The sequence below is a fragment of the Canis lupus genome, chromosome 15 (assembly GCF_003254725.2).
Source record: "Canis lupus dingo isolate Sandy chromosome 15, ASM325472v2, whole genome shotgun sequence".
Classification (NCBI taxonomy): Eukaryota; Metazoa; Chordata; class Mammalia; order Carnivora; family Canidae; genus Canis; species Canis lupus.
In genome coordinates, this window is record NC_064257.1 from 20,905,914 (window position 1) to 20,930,762 (window position 24,849).

At 35.1% G+C, this 24,849-nt stretch overlaps 1 protein-coding gene across 8 annotated transcripts in view; it reads left to right on the forward strand.

Moving 5' to 3' along the window:
* Window positions 1–24,849, forward strand: part of NAV3 (neuron navigator 3) — a 356,255-nt gene that overhangs the window by 320,890 nt on the left and 10,516 nt on the right. For all 8 annotated transcript variants that reach the window (XM_025438781.3, XM_025438782.3, XM_025438783.3 and 5 more), the window contains 9 exons: window positions 496–670; window positions 5,715–5,812; window positions 8,607–8,702; window positions 8,979–9,147; window positions 10,403–10,638; window positions 21,063–21,217; window positions 22,235–22,306; window positions 22,891–23,087; window positions 24,030–24,148. In XM_025438781.3, the coding sequence (XP_025294566.3) occupies window positions 496–670; window positions 5,715–5,812; window positions 8,607–8,702; window positions 8,979–9,147; window positions 10,403–10,638; window positions 21,063–21,217; window positions 22,235–22,306; window positions 22,891–23,087; window positions 24,030–24,148 (1,317 nt within the window). The remainder of the gene's footprint in view (window positions 1–495; window positions 671–5,714; window positions 5,813–8,606; window positions 8,703–8,978; window positions 9,148–10,402; window positions 10,639–21,062; window positions 21,218–22,234; window positions 22,307–22,890; window positions 23,088–24,029; window positions 24,149–24,849) is intronic.

Genomic DNA, 24,849 nt, shown 5'->3' on the forward strand with positions numbered 1-24,849 from the left:
TCGGCTGAGGGCCTGATCCTGGAGACCCGGGATCGAGTCCCATGTTGGGCTCCCTGCATGGAGCCTGCTTCTCCTTCTGCCTGTGTCTCTGCTTCTCTCTCTATCTTTCTTGAATAAATAAATAAAATCTTTTAAAAAAATAAAACGAGAAATTTTTATAAACTCTCTAAACATTATTATTCTTGATTCAAATGGGATCAAGTCCTGGAAGACTCCTCAAATATATGGTATATTTTAAAAATACTTTTAAAAAATTCTAATGGTTAGTGCCTCTGTATTTGTGGATATATAAATATATGAATGTTAGAAAGAGAATAGGTTGGTTTTCCTTCTGTAGAGAAAGTCCTGTTTTCATAATTTATATTTGTTTATTAAACATACCACCACATGCTTAATTAAATAAACCAAATAATCAGCTGTGATAAAAGAGTTGGTGCCATTTTCTCACTCAAACTAGCTGGATTTTTTTTTTCATGTTTTCTATCCTCACAACAGAATGAAATTGAAATGCTGAAGGCAGAAAATGACCGGTTGAAAGCAGAAACTGGTAACACAGCTAAGCCTGCTCGCCCACCATCAGAGTCCTCAAGTAGCACATCCTCCTCATCTTCACGGCAGTCGTTAGGACTTTCTCTAAACAATCTGAACATCACAGAGTCTGTTACCTCAGGTAATTCTGTGCACACACCTGCCTGTGACTTAGTGGGAGGGGAAGGGGCTGGGATTTGCAGAAGCCCACCCACCCCTGTTCTCACCTTACCCTCGTAAAAATGTTAGCACTCTTAATTCTCAGAAATAGCCCCATTCTTCTTTTTTAAAAAATTTATTCTACTTTGTTACAACGTCTAAAGAGCATTCTCCGTGAAAGAGTGAAAGACTTAGGAGAATATGGTTTTCGTGTCATGTGAAAAAATGACGTGCTTGAGAAGTTTCTTCCAGAATGATGACAAATACAATAAAAAAAAATAATATCCTCAGGGGTGATCATTAGTACTTATGAGTATAATACTAGTAATCGCATGCAATTTTAGAGTGTTTTCAGTGTACAAAGCCCATTTATGAGTGTATCAGGATCTATTGGTGAATTTGACCAGATGATCTTGCATGATGTTGCCTAGAGAGAACATAAAGCCACTACATCACCCAGGGCACAGTTTTATTAAGTGTTCAACAAACAAACGAAAAGAACTCACTGGATTCTGTTACTGTTCAACTAATGATGGTTTTACTTCACTGCAAATAGAATCATCTGACATAATGTTGTCTTAGTATGTGACAAACTATTCAGTTATCAAGTGTAAATGCTCCTGTGGCAGTGAATCATTTTAGGTGGTTAAGATTTAGTTTAGGAGAGATTTACGCGAAGATCTGTAGTAATTGCAGAGCACAGCCACCAGATGACGCTTGGAAACCAATGATATACATGTTCCTGGGTAACTTTTGATGCCATTATACAACTATATAGCTCTTTCCGGCTTGTCTTAAATTACACAAAAATATAGAAGAGGAAGTGACACAGAGACACAGCATGCTGAATTTGATGACATTTTTAATCACATCTTTTCTAAAAAGTGAGAATATTGACAATTCTACTGTTATATCTGCCCTTCATAGTGTAAAATGAATGGCTCAAATGTATAACTTGCTTTCTTCTTAGAAAAGACAAGTGGGAACTAAAAGACAAGTAGGAACTCCCTGAAATTCAGAAACACACTGTATATGACATTTGGCAGGTACTTGGGAAAGGGAATGATTTCTGAGAATAAGTATCAAGTAAAACAAACATTAGTAGCCAGGAAGAAACAGAGAGATGTCACAATTAAACAAAATGATAAATCATTTGGTAAAATAGAACATTGAGGCTGTGATAGTAACTTGGATGTGTAAACTGTCTGTAATGTGTTATCATGTAAATTCTTCAAAAGATGCTCAAAAAGAAAAAACGAAGACTTCAAATGTATAGATTCCGGGAGCCCTGAGCAATATGCTATATGTTGGCTTGTTGGTGATGAACCTGATGGAGAAGTGAGTGAGGGTCCACAGCCAAAGGCCGTCAGTGACTGTCTTATCCTGGCTTGACTCCTAAGAAGAGACATGGGCTTGTGCCTTACGGGGTGGCTTAATGGCAGGATTTCACTGCTTGTTATATGATCTTGTTTCATCTCATGGATATGTAATAAGGTTTAAAAGAGGCATAGTTAGTGCTGAAGATAGTTTAGAAATAGAAGCCAAGGGGCAGCCCGGGTGGCTCAGCAGTTTAGTGCTGCCTTCGGCCCAGGGCGTGATCCTGGAGACCTGGGGTGGAGTCCCACGTGGGGCTCCCTGCATGGAGCCTGCTTCTCCCTCTGCCTGTGTCTCTGCCTCTCTCTCTCTCTCTCTCTCTCTCTGTCTCTCATGAATAAATAAATAAAAATCTTTAAAAAAAAGAATCGTATGCTAGAAATAGAAGCCAAATAAAAATGAAACTGAAATTCATGTCCAGGAAAGACTAAAACTCAGAAAGATAAGTATAAGCTAAATAAATGAAATAGACAATGTCGGTGTTCATCAGACTGAAAATACGGATGTCTGTGATTCAGAATTTGGGGCAGATTTTTTGGAGGTGCTTCAAAAATGTACTTTTTAATTACCCATTTAATTATTTATTTTCAGTTTAATATTTATTTCATTAATTATTTATCATTAGTGATAATTATATCTGAACTAACAAAAAATTAAGTCACATGACTAGGATACTGTTTTCACTGCCTTCCCTCTTGTTTAGTGGCTTTAAAATTAAAAATCAGAAGCACCTTTACATTGGAGCTTTTTAGCAAAAACACTTTCTAGGGTCCATGATTTTTTTTTTTTTTAAAAAAGGAGAGCAAAAAAAAAAAAAAAAGGAGAGCAGTAGGCAGGAGAGTGAATAATTGACAAATGTTTAGTTCTGTATTTCTATACATCCAGTAAAGGCAGAAGCTTGAAAAACCTTCATTTTGTGTGTGTATGTGAGACTTTCACTTGATTATAATCAGAATGGCAGATCTTTTTATTCTTCCTTCAGAGTATTGACAGAGGACCATAACATATTTTCCATAAAACAAAAAAACAAAACAAAACCAACCCACAGAAAGCCCTTACCTCAAATTTGCTATTTTTCCCTTTTTTTCGTGGAGTTATTTCACAGGTGATCCCTCTTATCAATATGTTGGGAAGAAGGGGAGACAGAGTGAGTCATGATGTGCTCCTCCCCACCAAAGAGAAAAGAGTCATAATAAACACATGGAGAAAGGAGTCATAATAAACACATGGAGAAAGGAATAATGGTTAGAACCGCTGACCTGCAAAGAGAAAAGAGTCATAATAAACACATGGAGAAAGGAATAATGGTTAGAACCGCTGACCTTGTTAAACACTGAGGATAAAATGCTGTAAAGGCATGATCTCTGATGGTCTCAGCAACCCTATGACGTGGGTGCTGTTTGAGGCCATTTTACAGATGAGGAAACCAAGACTTAGGAAAGAGACAATAATAATTTGTTCCAGATCATGTGACTAGTAGGGGACAGAACTAATATCTGAACCCAGGTCTGTAGGAATCCAGTGCCTGACCTTTTCCCTACTATATTCATTCTACTGTAAATAACCACATGTGAGAAACCAAGGACGGTTGTTCGTTCGTTAATGGTGACATTTACTTCACTGCTGTCAGAAGAAATTCCATATTTTAAGCACAGTTTTTAAAACTAAGCGTAACATGAAATGAATAACATGTTCCAGAACAAATTTGAGCAAAGAAGTAGATCAGAAATCACCTTAAATGCCTTGCAATGGAGGACTGGGCCGCTCTTGACCTGGCCCTTACCCACCTCAATATCATTTCCTGCTACTCTCCTCCCACCCCCTCAGCTTGATCTCCACACTCCTACCCCCCAGAGCTTTCATCTGAGCCTTGAACACACCTAGCTCTTTCATCAAGGCTTTTGCATTTGTTCTTGTTTTCTGGACCTCTTTCCCTAGGTCTTTACTTGCCGGTCTTATCTCTAAAGAGCACCTCCTCAAGGATGCCTTCCAGGACGACCTAGCCATGTAAAGCAGCCTTCCTTTGCTTACTCTGTTTCACTGCTTCACCCCCATTAGTTCTGGCACTTAACACATTCTGAAATTACCCTGTTGAGAATGTACACTCCAAAAGAGCAAGAAACTTGTTTTGCTTCTCACCTTGGTATTCTTTCCCAATGCCCAGCACAGTTCCTGGTATCATTTAGGTTTAATAAATATCTTTGAATATTTATGAACATTTATGACTAATTGAGCAAAGTACTAAAGAGATAATTTGGTCACAGCCGACCAGAAATTTAGATGTAGGCAGCCCACGGTAAGCCACTCTATACTTCTAAGAAAAAGAGCAAGAGGATAAATGACACTTAGGAAGAGTTCTAGTTTGACTGAGATAAGCAAAAAGGTGAGAGGTTGTGAGCATATTAATCTGGTAAAATAATTAAATTTCTAGTGAAAGGATTATCTTTGATGATTTAAACATTTCTAGCAAAAATAGAAATTTTTGCTATTTCTATAGCAAAATAGAATCAACAGAATTGATTGATTTTTGTTGATTTTTTTTATTGTTATGGTCTTAGGGCATGTTTTTTTACTCCTTCCTTTGTGAAATTGCATATTCTTAATTGTTAAGATAATAGAACCATTCCATTTTCAGAAGCTATTTGATTAAGTTATCGTTTCTCTGCTAGTACATTCACAGCCCTTATCTCTATGAATTTACAGTCAGAGTAATTGAGGCCCCTTGTCACCAGACACATGTGTTCTTTAGCACATAACTGAGTTTCTTTTGTCCACAGAGCACTGTATTCATATTCAACATGGCCCTATTATACTAACATTATTGTCAAAGGAAAACATATGTGGAATAGTTGACATTAATAATTATCCAAAATGGACGTTAATCTCATATAGTATATTTTGAAAATTAATCTTTAATTACATTTAAAGACTGGTGCTTTGAAGGTTAGCTAGCTTTGTCAGGCTTCTGTAAGTCTTAGCTGATTGTTAGAAATACTATTTTGGTTTTAAAACTACAAGCATGAAGGTACTAGAGAGTGATAATTAATGTACTCCTATAGGGAAGTTTAATGTTATGGTTGAAATTCAATAACAGTCCCTAATAATTATAGATATAAGGTAGGCAGTAATATAGCTGGATGTGTGCCAAATGCTTGAAAATAATTTCAGTTGACAGCCAATCTCAGTCCCTTAGCATTTGTAATTTACATGGGTATTGAGCTTGGATATTTTACGTTGGATGGAAAAATCAAATTGCTTTTCGTTTGTCACAGCTACAACGATAACTGAATATTACTCAGGTATTCCTCAGACATGGGTATAATAGAGAAAGCAACTCCTTATTTCCTCATCTGAAGGCAATGGCCCATCACGTGGGTGACGATCTCTGGAGACAGAAATAAATTCTGCGACTAAACCTTCTGCCCAACCACACTAATTCATCTTCTTGAAAGCTGAGACTTTTCAAACCAGTTAGGCTAGAATGGGAAACCAAAAGGCCAAATATTTCCACTGAAAGACATAAAACTATGAGGGAGAAAACAATGACAATAAACAATTCCAAGCTAATGTGACTCTGTTGTGTGCATGGTGTGTGTGTGTGTGTGTGTGTGTGTGTGTGTGTGTGTGTGTGTGTTTCTTTGAAAATTTGGTAGATATCTTGCTGGATGATGCTGGTGATGGAACTGGACACAAAGACGGCCGCAGTGTAAAAATTATAGTCTCCATAAGCAAGGGCTACGGCCGAGCAAAGGTACGTCTTTAATCTTAAATTCTTTATTACTAAAGAATGAGTGTGACCATGAATCAAATGTATTTTATACTTGAATATTTCTCCTGGTAAATATACTGTCATCAGCGTGTGTCTTGGCATTGGCTTAGTATGTTATAAAAGCATGAAAGTTAGGGACTCAAAAGAAATGACACCATCATATAGGTAGAAATGTGTCTCAATGCATCCCGTTCATTCACAGAAGACAATATTGGTTGTCAACCATTCTCATTCCTATAACTTCAAAAAAGGAACATTGCTTTCTTTGACATAAACATCTTGTCTAAATTCGTTTGGTGTTACCTGTAAAATACAGGTGATATTTATGATGTGTAGTAATGTGTTACCAGAGCTGTCAATATAGCTTTTGTACAAAGAGGAGCCTATAAGCTATATGAACATTCTAGGCATTGGAAAGATGTATTTACTGAACTTCATATGACAATTCCATTGATGCAACTTGTATATATCATTTTTAAGCAAAGTCTTAGCTGATAAGGAAAACATTTTAACTTTTCTGGAATCAAATGTTGCTGTCAAATTGTGATTCAAGTCCTTTTTTAAAACTAAAAGTATTATTTCGAGCTGAATTTGTAGTTGAGTGGCCAAGAATACAAATTTGTAAGAATCTGAATTTTTTCCTATCTAGCAAAAAACAAAAGCTTCTTTGGATTTTTTTTTTTTTTTTGCTTATTTGGAATTTTAAAATAATTGAAGTATTGAAGTTTGAAAGGTAACATAGCACTTGTGAATTTTTACCCCAAGAAAATATTCAAAGAATTCCAATGCCACAAACTTTCTGCTTGAGCTGTAGATGTATGCCTGATTTTCCCAAGTGGGTCTTCATGTGAAAGACTGTAATAGTCTCAGTGAAGCTTAAACTATCTCTGATTTAAAACCAGCTACTTACATTGTATGAGCATTCATTTTGACTGAGTTACAGTGATACTGGGAAACAAGTTTAGTTTTTTACAATGATTCTAAAAAACAATGTCTTTGAACAATGAAAGTTGTTTTTTGTTTTTAGTCTTCTTGGGCTGCCTTAACAAAATACCATATTGGGTGGCTTAAACATAAAAAATTTATTTTAGCACCATTGTGAAGCCCAAGATCAAGATGCCGGCTGATCTGGTTCCTAGTGAGAAGTCTTTCATTGCATTGCAGATAAACCACCTTTCTGATATGTCTTCACATGTCCTTTCTAAAGTGTGTGTACTTGGGGAGAGAAAGATAAATGTCTCCTTCTCCTCTCCTACTTATAAGATCACTAATCCCATCATGAGAGTCCCATTCTACTGACCTAATCTGATTTTCTCCTAAAGGTCCCATTTCCAAAAATCATCACACTGAAGGCTATGGCTTTAACATTTGGATTTGGGGGAGACACAAACATTCAGTGCATAACAGTACTAAAAAAAATCACAAGGGTGTTCTGTGAATTTCTTAACTTTTTCTGAAAAAGGTATTGGCTTCTAACTTGGATTATATCTAAATAATGGTAATAATCATTTACCCTTATAGAGGTAAATGTTACAGATGAAGAAATCGAGGCCCTGAGGTATCCAAGTTACTTACCTAAAGTCACATTTTTTAAATTAGGTAGCAGATATTGTGTGTTGCATAGTCACTGTCTCCTAATATCTGATTCAGTGATTATTCTATCACCCTCTTAAGGATGAATACAGTTGGCAACTAGACTCAGGATTGTAACACATCAACCAGCTAATTATATATACTGGCATCATGAGCACTACTTTACGTGACCATTTCTAGTCATTGTAAAAGAGGCTCCACTGTCTATAAATCTTGAATTGTTTATTTGTCCAATGTATGTAGAAAGTCCTCAAAATCGCATCCTACAAAAAAATAATAATAAATTTGGGACCATTCTTTATACTGAAAAAGGATTCTTTGCTTGATAAAATGAGTCCTGTAGGATTCCTTGACATGTTCTTTTAGTGAATTTTCTGATAAATTCAAAATGGGAACTGTTTTATAAATATGTGAATGCCATGCTACTACGGATAACTCATTTTTTAAAAGACAGATTAGACTTTAAGGGCACCTGGGTGGCACAGTTGGTTAAGTGTCCATCTGGTTTTGGCTCAGGTTGTGATCTCAGGATCGTGAGATTGAGCCCTATGTCAGGCTCTATGCTCAATGAGAAGTCTGCTTGAGATTCTCTCTCTCCCTTTCTCCCTCTCTCCCTCTCTCTCCCCTTTTCCTTCTTCCCCTCCCTCCCTCTATCTCTGTTTTTCTAAAATAAAATAAATCTTAAAAAAAAGACAGATTCAATTTTAGATACAATCTAAATTAACAAATGAAAAAATTGAATTTTAGATTTAAAGATAGGATCACAAAATGAGTGAGATGAAGTTCTAGGGTTCATATGAAATAGTTCTCTTCCATACCTGCCACTATTTCCCTTCTACCAAGCTGCTTCTCTTCAAGAATGCACCCACTGCATCAAAGCAAAAGACTTATTTCCCTACTACCAAACAGGTCATGAATCAGTTTTCCAAACCATTCCACTTCATCTCATCTCTTTCTTTCTTGTTGAATTTAATATTACTTCATTTATTTGTTTAGTTTGTTTGGGGTATGTTTTATTTTATATACTATACCATACATGTCTGTTATAATAAAACCCATAGGCTTAATAAACATTTGAATCTTAATCATTAGTACATTAATATATTTTAGTAGAGAATGTGGTAATAAAACAAGATATATAATTGGATTCTATTGTGGGTTTTTTTTTTTTATTCTTATTTAGGATCAGAAGTCTCAGGCATATTTGATAGGATCCATTGGTGTTAGTGGAAAAACCAAGTGGGATGTCTTAGATGGTGTAATTAGACGTCTCTTTAAGGTAAGTTACACAAGGTATCTTGATATTAATTTTTGATTATGTTTTATTTTATATGTTTCCTTTAGCTTTAATAATGTAAACATATATGCTTTCCCTTGCCTCCATTTCAAGGAGTAAGAAAAGCTTTCTCTATTTGCTGCTGTGTGATATTAATAATTCTTCTATTATCCATTCCAAAAGTCTTGACAGCCAGCTTCATATCCCCATGAGTTTTGTATTTGTTGCAGATAAGTTGAATCTCTGTTTTGACTTCCTTTTTTGTATGTATCATTTTAGGAATATGTGTTCCGAATTGATACATCCACTAGCCTTGGTCTGAGCTCTGACTGCATTGCTAGCTACTGTATAGGAGATTTAATTAGATCCCATAGCCTAGAAGTGCCTGAACTGCTGCCTTGTGGATACCTTGTTGGAGATAATAACATCATTACTGTGAACCTGAAAGGTAAAAACAAAAATGAAAAGAAAAACACAACCGTATTGTTTTAGCCAACTTGTTTCTTCTTTTCTTTCTTTCTTTTTCTTTCTTTCTTTCTTTCTTTCTTTCTTTCTTTCTTTCTTTCTTTCTTTCTTTTTCTTTCTCTCTTTCTTCTTTCTTTTTCTTTCTTCCTTTCTTCCTTTCTAGTTTCACTTTACATTTTCATATTTGGAAACTATGCTAACCATGTTGATAGTTTTAGTATGAAAAGAGACCTCAATTATTTACTTTTAAAACACTAAAATCTTACTAAGAACACTAAAATCCAAGTAAATGAAATTCTTTGATTTCTGGGATGTGAAACTTGGGATGTAATTTTGAAGATTCTCCAAGACTCAAGAAAAAGGAATGCGATTTAGGGAATTTCAAATCTCTCAGTTTTCTCCATTATCATCTTTCATTTAGGGAGGATTCAAATAATTCATTGCATATCAAAAAGTAATATATTCATCACTGTATCTTTGATTTTAAAATATGCATACCCAATAAATATCCACTGGGGATAGAGACTAGATGTTAGGAATTGGGGGTAAGAAAATCTGTTTGCTTTGGATGAAGTGATTAATTATAGGCAAACGGAATATCTAAAGTATACTTGTCTCCATAATTCCTTGTTCATATATGTTAAAGAGTCAGAGCCCATCTATATAAACTAGATTAATAGAGGAATTTGCCAACATTTGATTTTGTGATTAAGGTGCTTGGGTTAGTAAAAGGACATTCTGTTGCTTTATTTCTTAATTCCTTGCCAGATATCACAATTTCTGTTCTTCAAAAGCTTAAGTGTACAGCTGGGATTTGTAATGAGAGATAGAAGAAAATGAAAAGAAGGAGAAAATAGGAAGAAAAAGGAAAAAAATACACATTTTATTATTTACATTTAAGTTCTACAAACCTACCACCCCCAAAGAGATGAAAGATATTATAATAGAATCTATAGTAATTCTTTCAGTTCTCTCTGGAAACATAAGTGGGAAACATGAAGTAGGGGAGGGAAGCCTGAACAAAAGGAAATAGCTTACCTTCATTTGGATGTTCGCTCTGCCTTTTTGTCTTAAAATGGCAACACGTGGTTGTAAGATAGAAATACCAAGAAAGGCATTTTACAAGGCCTGCATTCCTATGACTCATAAAACTCTGTTGTGGGTTAGCACTATATTTTAAATACCAACTTCTGTAGAACAATAAGACATGCTATTATTCCCTTTGTTTCTTCCTTCAGGAGTAGAAGAAAACAGTTTGGACAGTTTTGTTTTTGATACACTGATTCCTAAACCAATTACCCAAAGGTACTTTAACTTGTTGATGGAGCATCACAGAATTATACTCTCAGGACCTAGTGGTACTGGAAAGACCTATTTAGCAAACAAACTTGCTGAATATGTAATAACAAAATCTGGGAGGAAAAAAACAGAAGATGCAATTGCCACTTTTAATGTGGACCACAAGTCAAGTAAGGTAAGTTGCAAACTCCTAAGAGAACCTTTGCTCTTTATCCATAACTGTTTTAAGCAATTAAGATATAAGATTGTGTAAGACCCATTTTGAACATGGAAACACACCATCTTTTTGACTAAAACTAAAATTTGGTGGGTGACTAAACCCTGTTTTGTGAATTTAAGCAAGACGGCTATTCAGTAACATTCAGTGATCGGATACTTCCCAATCATTGGGGATACACAGAAGAAAATGACAGTCTCTATTGTCTGATTTCTCTTACACATCCATTTGGGAAGGGTTGGAGTAGAAAAAGGTCTATCCTTTCTTCTGTAGAAGCAAGAGGGGAAAATAGAACTCTTCCTGGAAGAATTAAGGCTTTATAAAAAGTCAATACTTGACCTGAGTCATATTAAATAGGTGGGAATTAACTGGGGTGTTACAACAATGGGGATGTGGGGATGATTAGAATAATCTAGGCAGAAATTCTGGGAGTAGCAATTTGCTTACATTTTACTTCTATAGGATTTCTGCTTCAGAACCTTAGGAAATTGAACCGTATTTCATTTTGCCATCAACTAAGGCCTAATGTACCATAATAATCAGCTTGAACACTCTCAGCTATTAAATAGGCATGAGGGGGCTATAAAACCTAGCCAGTACTTTCACATATTATAAGTAAAACAAAGAATCCTAAAAAGAAAGTAGTGAATGCCTAACATATTCCTAACACTAGAATATTTTTGCCTGTAAGTACTCATTACATTCTCAATCAATTCAACCTCAGCTTCTCTTAGGAAACTGCATCTGTTATAGACAATACCTTGATGGAATCCATGATACTGGGTCATGTTATTCTTCCAAAGATAGCCTGTTTAGATGATCTAAACTAACCCAGTCTCTCCGAAACTTCAGGCCTACAAATTTTCAGAAATAAATGCAATTCACAAAATTTGAATTGGATTCTTGAAATAAACCAGACACGTAGTTTAGCGAACAAAACATTCTTAATGGTATGAACAACAATATGCCACCACACTGGAAAAGCTTTTAGAAACTTACAACTTACCATGACTGAATCAGGAAGAAATAGAAAATCTAAATAGACCTCTTACTAGTAAGAGGATTGAATCAGTAAACAAAAATCCCCGAGAAAGAAGAAAAGCTCAGGACCAGATAACTTCACTGGTGAATTTTGTCAAACATTTAAAGAAGAATTAATACCAATCCTTCTCAGACTCTTCCAAAAATTTGAAGATGAAGGGATACTTCATGAGTATCTGAACCAGCATGAGGCCAGCATCATCCTATTACCCAAACTAGAAATGATGCTACTAGAAAAGCTAACTCTGGGAAACGAACTAGGGGTGGTAGAAGGGGAGAAGGGCGGGAGGTGGGAGTGAATGGGTGACGGGCACTGGGGGTTATTCTGTATATTAGTAAATTGAACACCAATAAAAAATAAATTTAAAAAAAAAAAAAAAAGAAAACTGGGGCAGCCCAGGTGGCTCAGTGGTTTAGCGCCACCTTCAGCTCAGGGCCTGATCCTGGAGACCCGGGATCGAGTCCCACGTCGGGCTCCCCACATGGAGCCTTCTCCCTCTGCCTGTGTCTCTGCCTCTAAATAAATAAAATCTTTAAAAAAGAAAGAAAAGAAAAGAAAAGAAAAGAAAAGAAAAGAAAAGAAAAGAAAAGAAAAGAAAACTGTAGGCAGTATCCCTGATGAGTATAGATGTAAAAGTTCTCAAAAAAAAAAAATATAGCAAATCAAATTCAGCACATTAAAAGGATCATTCACCATGGTCAAATGGGATGTATCCCTAGTATACAAAGATAGTTCAACATGCAGAAATTAATCAGTGCGATATGGCACACTAATAGAAAGAAAGAAAACAAATCATATAGCCATCTCAATAGACGCAGAGACAGCATATGACAAAGTGCATCGCTCATAAAAACTCAACAAATTAGGGACGCCTAGATGACTCAGTGGTCAAGACAAAGATGCCTACTCTCATCACTTCTCTTCAGCATAGTACTAGAAGTCCTAGCTAGAACAATCAGGCAAAGAAGAAGAAGAAGGAGAAAAGGAGAGGGAGCAGAAGTGGGAGAGGAAAATGTATCAGAATTAGGAAGAGGTAAAATTTTCTCTATAGGTAGATGACATGATTTTATATATAGAAAATCCTAAAGACTTCTCCAAAACCTATTAGATCTAATTAATTAATTTAGTAAAGTTGCAGGATGTGATAAAATCAGTTTCTATACACAAATATGCATTTTCTAAAAAAGAAATAAGGAAGTTGATCTCATTTTATAGTAGGATCAAAAACAATAAAACACTTAGAAATAAATTTACAAAGATAAAAGATCTCTACTCTGAGAACTACAATACAATGATGAAAGAAATTAAAGAAGACACAAATAAATGGATATGTATTTCATGTTCATGGGTTGGAAGAATTAATGTCATTAAAATGTCAATACTACTAAAACCTATCTATAGAGTCAATGCAATTCCTATCAAAATTCCAATTGACTTATAGAAGCCAAAAAAAAAAAAAAATCATAAAATGTATATGGAACCACAAAAGACTGAATAACCAAAGAAATGCTGAGAAAGAAGAACAAAGCAGGAGACGTCACACTTCCTAATTTCAGCTATACTATAAAGATATAGTCATCAAAACAGTATGGTATTGTCATAACAGTAGACACATAAAATTGACAGACACACTGAAACAGAATCAAAAACCTGGAAATAAACCCATGCCTATATCATCAACTAATATTGGACAAGGAAGGCAAGAATACTCAGAGGAGTCTCTTCAATAAATGATGCTGGGAAATTGGATGTTCACATGCAAAAGAAAAAAACTGGACACATATTTACATTACTCACAAAAACTTACTTGCAGTGGATTAAAGACTTAAATATACAACCTGAAACCATGAAATTCCTAGAAGAAAACATAGAAATAAAGCTTCTTGACATGGGTGTTGGTAATGATTTTTTGGATATGACACCTAAAGTACAAGCAACAAAATAAAAAATAAACAAGCGAGAATACATCAAGCTAAAAACTCCTGCACAGCAAAAGAAACCATCAGCAAAGTGTGAAAAAGACAACCTACAGAATGGGAAAAACATTTACAAATCATATATATTTGATAAGGGATTAGAATCCAAAATATAGAAAAAACTCATGCCACTCAATAACAAGAAAACATGTGACCCAATTAAAAAATGGACAAGGGACCTGAATAGACATTGTCCAGAGAAGACGAGGTACATGAAAAGATATCCGATATCACTAGTCATTAGAGAAATGCAAGGTAAAACCACGTGAGATATCACCTCATGCCTGTTAGAATGGCCATCATCAAAAAGATAAGAGATAACAAATGTTGGTATGGATGTAGAGAAAAGGGGACCCTTGTACGCTGTTGGTGGGATTGCTAACTGGTACGGCCACTATGGAAAACAGAATGGAGGATCCTCAAAAAATTAAAAGTAGTACTGCCGTATGATCCAGTAATTCCACTTCTTGGAATATATCCAAAGGAAGTGAAAACACAAACTCAAAAAATATCTGCAACACACCATGTTCATAGAAGCATTAGCTAAGCTAAGACCTAGAAACAACCTAAGTGTCATGGATGGGTGAGTGGATAAAGAAATGAATGGATGAATATGTATGTGTATATGTGTATGTACACATACAGTGGAATATTATCTGGCCATAAATAAACGAGGAAATTCTACCAATTGCCTCAAAATCCATAAGCTTGGAAGGCACTACACTAAGTGAGTTAAGTCAGAGAAAGGCAAATAACTGTGATCTCACTGTGTGGAATCTCAAAAAAAAAAAATTACCTAAGGCAGAGGATGGGGGACCAGAATTGTAGAAAAATGGTGAAAAGGTACACACTTGGGACGCCTGGGTGGCTCAGTGGTTGAGCATCTGCTTTGGCTCAGGCCATGATCCTGGAGTCCCAGGATTGAGTCCCACATCGGGCTCCCTGCATGGAGCCTGCTTCTCCTGTGTCTCTGCCTCTCTCTTTCTTTGTGTCTCTCATGAATAAATAAATAAAATATTTTTTTTAAAAAGGTACAAACTTCCAGTTACAGGATAAATAATTACTTGGGATATAATAGGCAACATGATGACCATAGCTAACACTGCTGTATGATGTATAGGAAAGTTGTTAAGGGAGTAAATTCAAAGAGTTCCGTCACAAGAAAATTTTTTGGCCTTTTTTTCTTCTTTCTTTTCTTTTTTTTTTTTTTTATGGGATATATAAGAGAAGATGGATGTTAGCTAAATCTTTCATGGTAATCATTTCACAATAGGTGTAAATCAAATCATGCTATACAGTTTAAATTTGTACAACGATGTATGTCAATTGTCTCTCAATAAAAAATGTTCTTAATGGAGTTTATTAAGTCCCTGTCAGTGACCAACTGTGGGATCTAAGGCAGATTGTGGAATTTCCTTTGCCTTGGTTCTCCCAGCTGTAATATGGGAAAAATAGTAGGATCATGGTAAGAGCTAAGAGTGTGTGTGTGTGTGTGTGTGTGTGTGTGTGAGAGAGAGAGAGAGAGAGAGAGAGAGAGAGAGAGGGAAAGAAAGAGAAATAAGATGTGTAATTAACGTTTAATTGCTTTCAATAAAGATTTCTATCACAACCCATATGGACCCATCCCTCAAACACACACATAGACCTTTGTCTAAAACTGTAGTTTTCAAGAACAATGAAGTACAAACAACATGCTAGGACCTCTTAAAAATTAAACAAATATAGCACCTGAATTCCAAATATTCCCTTGGAACACGGCAGCATTCAAATTGTGATTGACTCACCCATTCTCATTTCAACTGAATAGAGACACGTAACCTGAGGCTGAATATTTGAATCTTCTCTAAGCAGAAGTACTAAGAGCGTAGTCGTTGGTTTGCTTCAGCCTACATGTTTAATGCCTCCTGTGAATTCTGAGTCTCCTCAGAATGTTATTTAAAAAGCATTTTACCACCATTCTTTTTTTTCTCAGCCAGAATGATGAAAGGATTATGTCCCTTAGCCATCCTCCGTGTGTTCCTTGGACTTCCCCCAATGTTGGCATGACAGCTCTTCAGAAGTGACTTCCTTGTGGGGGAAAAAAAAAAAGCAAGTGGTTGGTAAAAGAAGAATAGATGTATTACAGAAAACCGTGTCATTTTGACAAAGTTGAGAATCACTTAAAATCAAGTTTTGAATCAAGTAGACAGATTTGGGCTTCATTAGGATGTAGCTGAACATGGTATGATACAGTTGGTTAATTTATACTGATAAAATTTACACTTACAAAATTACTTACACTTATAAAATTTGCCTCACCCCAAATATACTGTTACATACAGGTTCTTTTTATTTCAGTTAAAAAGTTGTTTAGTGTTTGGAGATGTTCTTAATACTATAATAGGAACCTTAAAAAAATATGACCAAATAGTACCAACACTTTTATTTTCTTCTTTTTCTGAATAAAATCACTTGTGTCGTAAATAGGTCAGTATAATGTTTGCTATTACAAAATAATAATGAAAAATAAAGCATTGCCAAGAGTGTTGGAACAGAATTAATGATGCTAGGAGGCAGTAATAGGAAAAAACCCAGGGACACATCATGTGGCATTCGGCACCAAGGAAGCACAAAATACAACTGACAGATGTTTATTGTTTCTTTCTGTTTGTAAGATATGAATGAGCTGTCAATAGTGCTGGGTACAATTGTTGCTAGAGAATTTAGCCTAATTCTTGCCAAATTGTCAGAAAATCCACAGTGGTTTTTATTTGTTTATTATTGCTCTGCTTTTTTGTGATGAGGGGTGGGCGGCGGTAGGTGAGAATGGTATAAAGGAATAGGGATGACTAGTTGAGATTGTCTGAGGGACAGCTGCTAGCTGTGTAGATCTACTAACGGAAAGTGTGAATGAGGCATGAACTAATAAATCCCGTCCATGAAAAATGAAGCTGTGCAGTGGCTGACATGCATTATGCTACGCCATAGATAGCACTGAAGAGACAAAGCCAAAAAAGCACTTACTGATTCAAAAAAAAAAAAAAAGAACAATAAAACCATCAAATGAAAAAAATCTTTTTATGTGTTTGGTTGCTCTGCGTTTTGCATCCTGTCCCTCTTCCTACTCTTCAAGCCCTCCCTCAAGCTGCCAGCTGGAATATTTTGATCAAGAGCAGTACACATAAGCGATTACACTTTGTGACATTTGATATAGCAGGCCCAGAAGGCTAGAGATGGATTTAGTAAATAATATGTGGCCAGCTGAAAACACTTGGAATGTTGGGTAGGAAAAGATCAAAAAACTGGTCTTGGCAGATTCATTTTTGATATGTCTACAGTCAAAACCGGAGAAGGCAATGATCAACAGCTTTTCTGACTCCTGAGTTCTCTGTGTATTTTCAAAGTATGGGATTCATCTCATTATCAGTGTCCATCTGGTGCATATACCTGTTTTCTTTTGCCTAATTAGATCTTAGACATGAAACTTTTAATGCTAATGTATCAGTACTTCAATCAAAGATTTAACCTCTATTAAGTTACAGTGGGGATCATAAAGTGATTTCAAAGGGATCCGAGAAAAACTCTTAAGTTACATGACAAAATTATTTGTGTATGCCTATTGCCACGTACACCTGGTCCGTAGCTTTCATCAGACTCCCAAAGAGGTCTACTACCCTTCTCAAGATGAGAATCCTGATAGAATCAAATGGCCCTACTTTTCCAGAATCACTCAGTGATGTCTTAATTACCAAGTTCAGTGCCCTTTGCATCTTTTCTCTGTCTCTCTCTTTTATTGCTTAGGTATAGCAAATTGTTATAGGTAATCTTCCCCTTTCAGAAATTCCTCTAATTTTCATGATTATCGTTCTCTATTTCCTTATTACCCTCTAGCAAGCTCCTTCTCAGTCTCACCCACTATTTTCCCATCACCTACCAGTAAATGAAACCGTGACCCAACATTCTTCTGTTCTCGCCTGGATGACCCCCCTGGAGTCATCGTGTATTGACTCCAATTGGACCCCGTTAGCCACGCCCACTCTCCTGAATAGTAGGCCCCTCCCTTAGCATACACGTATGTTTCTATTAGCATGCTAAGTACACATGTTTAGAAAACCGTTTCAACTCTAAAAAACATCAAATCCATCTTCTTCCTTCCATCTCTATCGCCACCCTCCCATCAAAGTTAACATTCTTTTATCTCTTGAGATTTTCTAACTTCTTGATTCACAACTTCTGTTAAATCATCCTTCTCTCTTTCTGACTTATCCCTTCACCTCCTGGAAAATATATCTTTTCATTATTAAAGTCTGACTGCATTAAATCCGCAACGTTTTTCTATTGCTTTTCATACTGGGTCAAAAATCTCCCCACGCCTCTACTATCCTTTTAGTCCCGTAATGTTCCTTGGCTTCCACAATTTTGTTATTCTCTTGACTGGTTTCTCTTCCTCCTCTACAATATACTTACCACACTTTGAAATCATGATTCTAACTACATTACTCAGAACTCCAGACAGAACATTCAATGTTTCTTTGTTGCCAACAGGAAAAGTCCAGTAACCTTTCAAATCATTCAGGATTACAAACTCTTCTTTCCAATTTACTTAACATTATTTATATTCCCAAAACATATGCTACTAGTTTCTTTCCTTCCACATCTTTTTTGTGTTTATGCCTTTGATTATTCTTTCCCCTCTATTTGGAAAGCTCTTCTTGCATTTTGAAGCATCAAAACATTACCTACTCCTAAAAATAAAAGGTTAATAGCAAATAAGCCTACCGTCAGCAGGTCTTTCCCATTGGTACAAGTAAGGTTTACATGCTCTGAACAAAATCTGTGATGTATGCCTTTTTAATTTTTTTTTAACCGTGAATCACAGTTTGTTTGTTTTTTTTTATACACACACATAACCCTCTATTCTGGGCAATAAGCTTCTGAATGCTTTTTCCGTTTCTAATTAACCATCATCTCCTTCATATTTATGTTTCCTTTGATAAATAAATTTGCTCTTTCCCTACTGAAAAAAAAATATGTGTCAATGGTTCACATTTGTTTATATAGAAAGATCCAACTTTTTGTGCATGGATTCAAGATCTATTTTCTTTTTCATTACAGCCAGCACTACCATGTGCAATTTCTCTTGCAACAATGGAATGCTTTTCATTTCCCCAAACACATCACATGCTCATACCTTCCAGCTTTCACTCTTTATTACTTGCACTTCAGTAGTTTGTCCCCAGTACCCTGTTCTCTGAACAAGTCTGGATTAGGTGCCTCTCTTAAGTTTCTGTATAGTGTTTTGTGCATTTCATTTATTTATTGACCTGCCTTTCTGTTTCTCAACTCTAAATTCTTGGAATGGAGAAATAATCTCTGAATCCTTAGTGCCAGAGTACCTGGAACATAACAGGTACTTGCTAACGGTGTTTTGAAAGGATCGATAACTGCATACTTATCATTTGGAATTCAACTCATTTTTCAGAATTCATCTCAAATTTCACCTCACCTCATCAGGATCCCCCGGTTGGAATTACTCCTTCCTCCTACAGGCCAAGTCTCTGTTTAACCTCTCTCAAGGGATATTTTACATTGTATTTTGTACATTTATTAGTTATGTATGTACCTACCACCCTCCCAAGCTCCAGCATTTCCTTCTCTAGAAAGCTTTCCTTGATACCTACCACCTAGGCAAAATCTCCTCTCCTGGCCTCTCATAGCTCCTAATATACTGTGATATTGTATTCATATGATTTATCATATTTAAATTTTAGTGCCTAACGTGATAATCTTAATGCCTACAAAGGAATACTTTTTAACCCCTATACCCAGAAGGAGTTGATTCAGTTCATAATTAGCATTAAACTTACTAACTTGAACAATGCTTCATTATTTTTATACACCTCAGGGGATTGTCTAGAGCTATGAACATAGAAGATAGGCGGTCAATATTTTATAAATGAATGCATGACTTAATATAGTTATTTTATTGGTATAAATTCCATTTTTTGTGTTCTAAGATAAATGAAATTCTCCAGAGCATTCATTAGTTTAAACATTTTTCTGAATTCTTTGATTTAGGTTATATTTATTCAGTATGATTGGTTCAATGTAAGATCAAAAGTGCATTAGTTTTCTAATAAATTTTATATTTAAACTTAAGTGAATATATTACTAAATGCCTCAAAACCCTGGGCAATGTTTTTATCATTCTCTGCTTTTAGTTCTAAATGTAGTATTATAGGGGCGCCTGTGTGGCTCAGCTGGTTAAGCCTCAGCCTTCAGCTCAAGTCATGGTCCCAGGGTCCTGGGATGGAGCCCATCAGCAAGGAGCCTGCTTCTCCCTCTCCCTCTGCCTGCCACTCCCCCTGCTGGTGCTCTCTCTCTTTCTGTCAATAAATAAATAAAATCTTGAAAAAATAAAAATATAATTAGTATTACAGACAGAGGGAGGTGGCATCTAGGGTAAGTGGTTCACATATTCACCTGGCAGATTCCAGAAATTGGAATCATGGAATTGTTTTTTAACCCTGAGCAAGATTTACAAATTGAAAATGTCATTGTAAGTATGCAAATATTATGGAAATGCTCTACTGATTAGGATATTTTTAAGAAACCTAATTGTGTTCCTGGCCTACCCATCTGTGAGAGCAGTCAATCAGCAAACTGGTTATCATATTTAGATTAAAAGCTATTAGAAAAGAATAATACCTGTAAAAAAAAAAAAGAAGAAGAAGAAGAAGCTCAAGAAATGCTAAATGCTAATGTCAAGTGACCCAGTGAATATAACAAATTTTGTCTTTGTTTAAAATCACAGAAGTTGCATGCAGGTTATAAATAAGTAAATAACCACACTTATATCCAAATCCTTGGGCTATGGTTTCATGCACCCTACTGAAATGAATTGCAATTAAAACATTTAAAGTATTAGTGGAAACTTAGGTGTGCCATTTTGGATTTATTCTATACTGGAAAATTATAAGGTTTGCTAAAATCCACTTTTATCATTGTAATACCAAAAGCAAGAATGAAGTCTCCGTATTTGTGGTTGGTTATAAGAGCTCATATCCAAAACTCTCACTTGCTTTTTTTTTTTTTTTTTTTGGCCTTTTTTAAAGGGAGACAACAACTGAGAAACATGCTTTTGTTTTCACAATTTTATATTCGCTGCAGCTGTTCTATATTGGCTTTTCTCTTAGCTCTTTTCTTTAAAAAATACATCCTCTCAGCATTATATGTGTTTGCTTTGTTTTATATCAGTGGAATGACCTGTAGGTTTTAATCAGAGATACTGGATGGCAAAGTGTACTGTTCCTAAACTGTGAGTTGCTTGCCAGTGGTTTAAACTCAATCATTAATGTATTTGTTTTCTTTATTTTTTTTTCAAGGAGTTGCAACAGTATCTAGCTAACCTGGCTGAACAGTGCAGTGCTGATAATAATGGTGTAGAACTCCCTGTTGTAATAATTCTTGATAATCTTCATCATGTGGGCTCTTTGAGTGATATCTTCAATGGTTTTCTCAACTGTAAATACAACAAATGGTATGCTTATGAAATATTTTGAGTGATGAAATATGAAAAAATCATCAGATTTGTTTTCTTGTGTCGTTATACCTTTTAAAGACTTCATTAATATTATAACATATTTCCCAAAAAATCCCTGTGCATTTCTTGGAACATCTATTTATTCATTCAGCAATTATGTCCCAGGCAACTGTTATGAAAACATAATTTACATGATGGCATTAGCTTCTGCAGATATGCTGAAGGTCTGGGAGACCAAGATCAATGACAGAATGTTTGAATCAAAGAAATTAAGAATTAAAATGAAGGTCTAGAGCTCTGGTTTTGTTTTTTTTCCTCCACATCAAAGTTTGAATTCAGCCTTCCTATAAAGATAAATTTAATGCATTTAGATATATCTCTCTCCATTATTGAGTCTAATTTTTAATTATTTATAATGAAAGCAAAGATTGAAGTAGGGTATAAAAGAAATCTGAAAACCCACTAAGTATTCACTATAGTATGGCCTCTAAAGGAAGGACATATAAGAACAACCTAAATATTAGTTTTACTGATGCAATATCCCAATTAATCTCTACTAGGGATTTTTTAAATGTTAAAAGTAGATCATGAAATGGGCATTGAAACAAGAATACAAATTTTCTAATGTCATTGAGAAACTTTAAAATCTCTATGAAATAATAAAAGAGGAAAAATGAATGAATTTGATTATAATAATAAGAGTCATAAGATGTTAGAGTGAAATGAGTTTTCTGTGATTATTCTATCTAACTTTTTTATTTTATAGATGGGTAAACTCAGGCTCAGAGGGTAAAATGATTCTCCTAGGATGCCCGAGCTGAATTTAGAGCCCCAAATCAAAATTTCCAGCTCAATGATCTTTGTCATTTTTCAATCTAGCATTACAAAATTACCCTTCTAACCTAATGTTAAAATGGAAGTATCCATATTTACCTAAATTGTTTTTTAAGACCATTTTAATAGACTGATATCTTTTACCTTCAGCACATCTGCATATGTTATTTTGTTTTCCAGTCCATATATTATTGGAACAATGAATCAGGGAGTTTCTTCATCACCAAATCTAGAGCTGCATCACAATTTCAGGTAAAGAGAAATGAAATGAAATGTTTTGTTTGTTTGTTGTGTTGTCTCTTTCTGTTTGCTTTCGGTTACATTAGTGTTTTTCCATTTGCACATTGACACATCCTGCCAGTGGTGACCTGTGGTGTGAAAATAATTCTCACTTCTTCTGACACTTCCTCAAGCAGACATTTGGTAATCCTCCACCTGTAATCAGAAGTGTTTCTTTAAAAGAAAGAAAGAAAGAAAAAGGAAAGAAATGTTGGTCCTGCTCACTATGTCACCAGCTAAAGTAGAGCACTTTTCTTCAAAGTGTGAGGAATGTGAAGAGTTCCTATTTCAGGATTTGTGATTCTCCTACAAAAGAGTACTCAGCGTGTATACTCCCACTCACTTCTGACGCACATGAGCTTCTCTTTAGCTTAAAAAGTTAGTTATTTTGTCTACCTCTAATGCTAATAGATCTCCTAACCCTTTGATCATTAAAATGAGCCATCAATTGAAATAGGAATATTCTTAATTTATATTGGAAAAGAGAATACTCTGGACTCCAAACTTAATTTATTCAAAGATTTCTGAATTTTTTTTTTTTTTTGGTCTTTTTGTAGGTGGGTGCTCTGCGCAAACCACACAGAACCAGTGAAAGGATTTTTAGGTAGATATCTTCGAAGGAAACTGATAGAGATGGAAATAGAAAGGAATATACGCAATAATGACTTAGTAAAAATTATAGATTGGATTCCTAAGACATGGCATCATCTCAACAGTTTTTTGGAAACACACAGTTCTTCTGATGTTACCATTGGTGAGTTCCAAAACTGCAATATGCCATTTTCCAGGAACTAAGAGTATGTGGTAAAGATGGCCAGATTGGATGGTAGAAAATAACAAGTAAAGCTAATTTTTTTTTCAGGCTTCCAAAGATTTAAGTTTTCTTTTTTTCCTTCTGAAAGTTTGCCTTCTTCTAAGCTTTATAAGTCTGATTAGATTCATTTTGGCTGACAATTGTGGTTTACTAAGGTTTGACTGAAATCACATGAGTTTAATACAAATATTTAAAAATCAAGTAAACATTTGAAATACACTGTATCTGTTTAAAGTTTCTTTTTATGCTAAAAACAAATTTTAGCCAATGGCTCACATCAAACGTAGTTGTGAGAGAAGATTATAGTTAGAAGTAATTTGGGTGTTTCATGGATAATTGAAGTGTTTCATATTTTTCATTAAGGCAAAACTGAATTACTTCTCTTTAGCTGCCATAAAGATGTTTATTTTCCTAATCTTTCTTAAATTGAGTGTATAAAAGTCTCTTTCCCATTGTGATGGATCATAAAGATGTACTCTCACTAAAGGTACAAAGTAAATGAAAAAGAAGAATTTTACATTTGAGATCAGAAGGCCAAGGCTGAGTCCTACTCTTCAAATAATGACATATTTTATATTTGGCAGTTTACTTCAGCACAGTTTCATCATCTATAAAATGGGGCAGGTTAACTAGACTATGACCTTTAAGGTTTCTCCTAACTCTAATATGTTACGTTCTAGATTAAGATTTTAGGGTAAAAGGAAGGAGAGTTCAGTAGATTGAGTCTCCAGTAAAACATACTTTGTGACAATCAAGCTGGTCAAGATTATAATTGTTTAAGAATCCTGTAAGACATATTATTAAATCCCTCAAAATGATGTCTGGCTATTTATGTGTTTAGGTTAAACGTAATGGTTCTCAAAATGGTTTGCTTCTTCTTAGGTCCCCGACTTTTCCTTCCTTGCCCTATGGATGTAGAAGGTTCTAGAGTATGGTTCATGGACCTCTGGAACTATTCTTTGGTACCTTACATTCTAGAAGCAGTGAGAGAAGGTCTTCAGGTATCGTACTCAATTTTCTTTACTATTTAAAAACAAGCAAAATCGTCCTTTAAAGTAAAAAAAAAAAAAAAATGCTCTTTTCTCTGGGTATTTATAACAGAAAACTGAAGGCATGAGCTATATAAAGATGCTGGTAAGGTTTTAAAGATCAACTAGTATATAACTATTTATTTACGTATTCTGTTCTGAGACTAAATATGTAGGAGAAGGAGAAAACCTTTGTTCTAACAACTACCCATTTAAGGCCAAACAAACTTACTGCTGTAGGTAATAGCAGTCAATTGATAGCTAGTTAATTGGACATTTCTTTATCTTATAAGTCAGGCATGTTAACATGGGTCTTGATCATTTATTCTCTTTTAGTTCCAACAAAATAAAAGACTATACCAAAGATTTTTATTTTTTAAGAATAACGTATCCATTTTCTGGATTCCTCCAAAACTCACATCAACAACAAGATGTGAGTTGAGTCTCGCAATTTCAATCACTGTATATGAAAAAGAAATTTGTGAATATTTATAACATTTATAACATTCTAGAAGTCATAATTTTTAAAACTAATATTTAAATAAATTATTTGTCCTCTTCAGATAGTTTCAGTATTTAATAAGCTATCATCCAAGTCTTTACATATAAAATCCTCTTTATTTCATATTTGTTTACTCGTACATATAAAGAAAAAGATGATTTTACAAACTCAA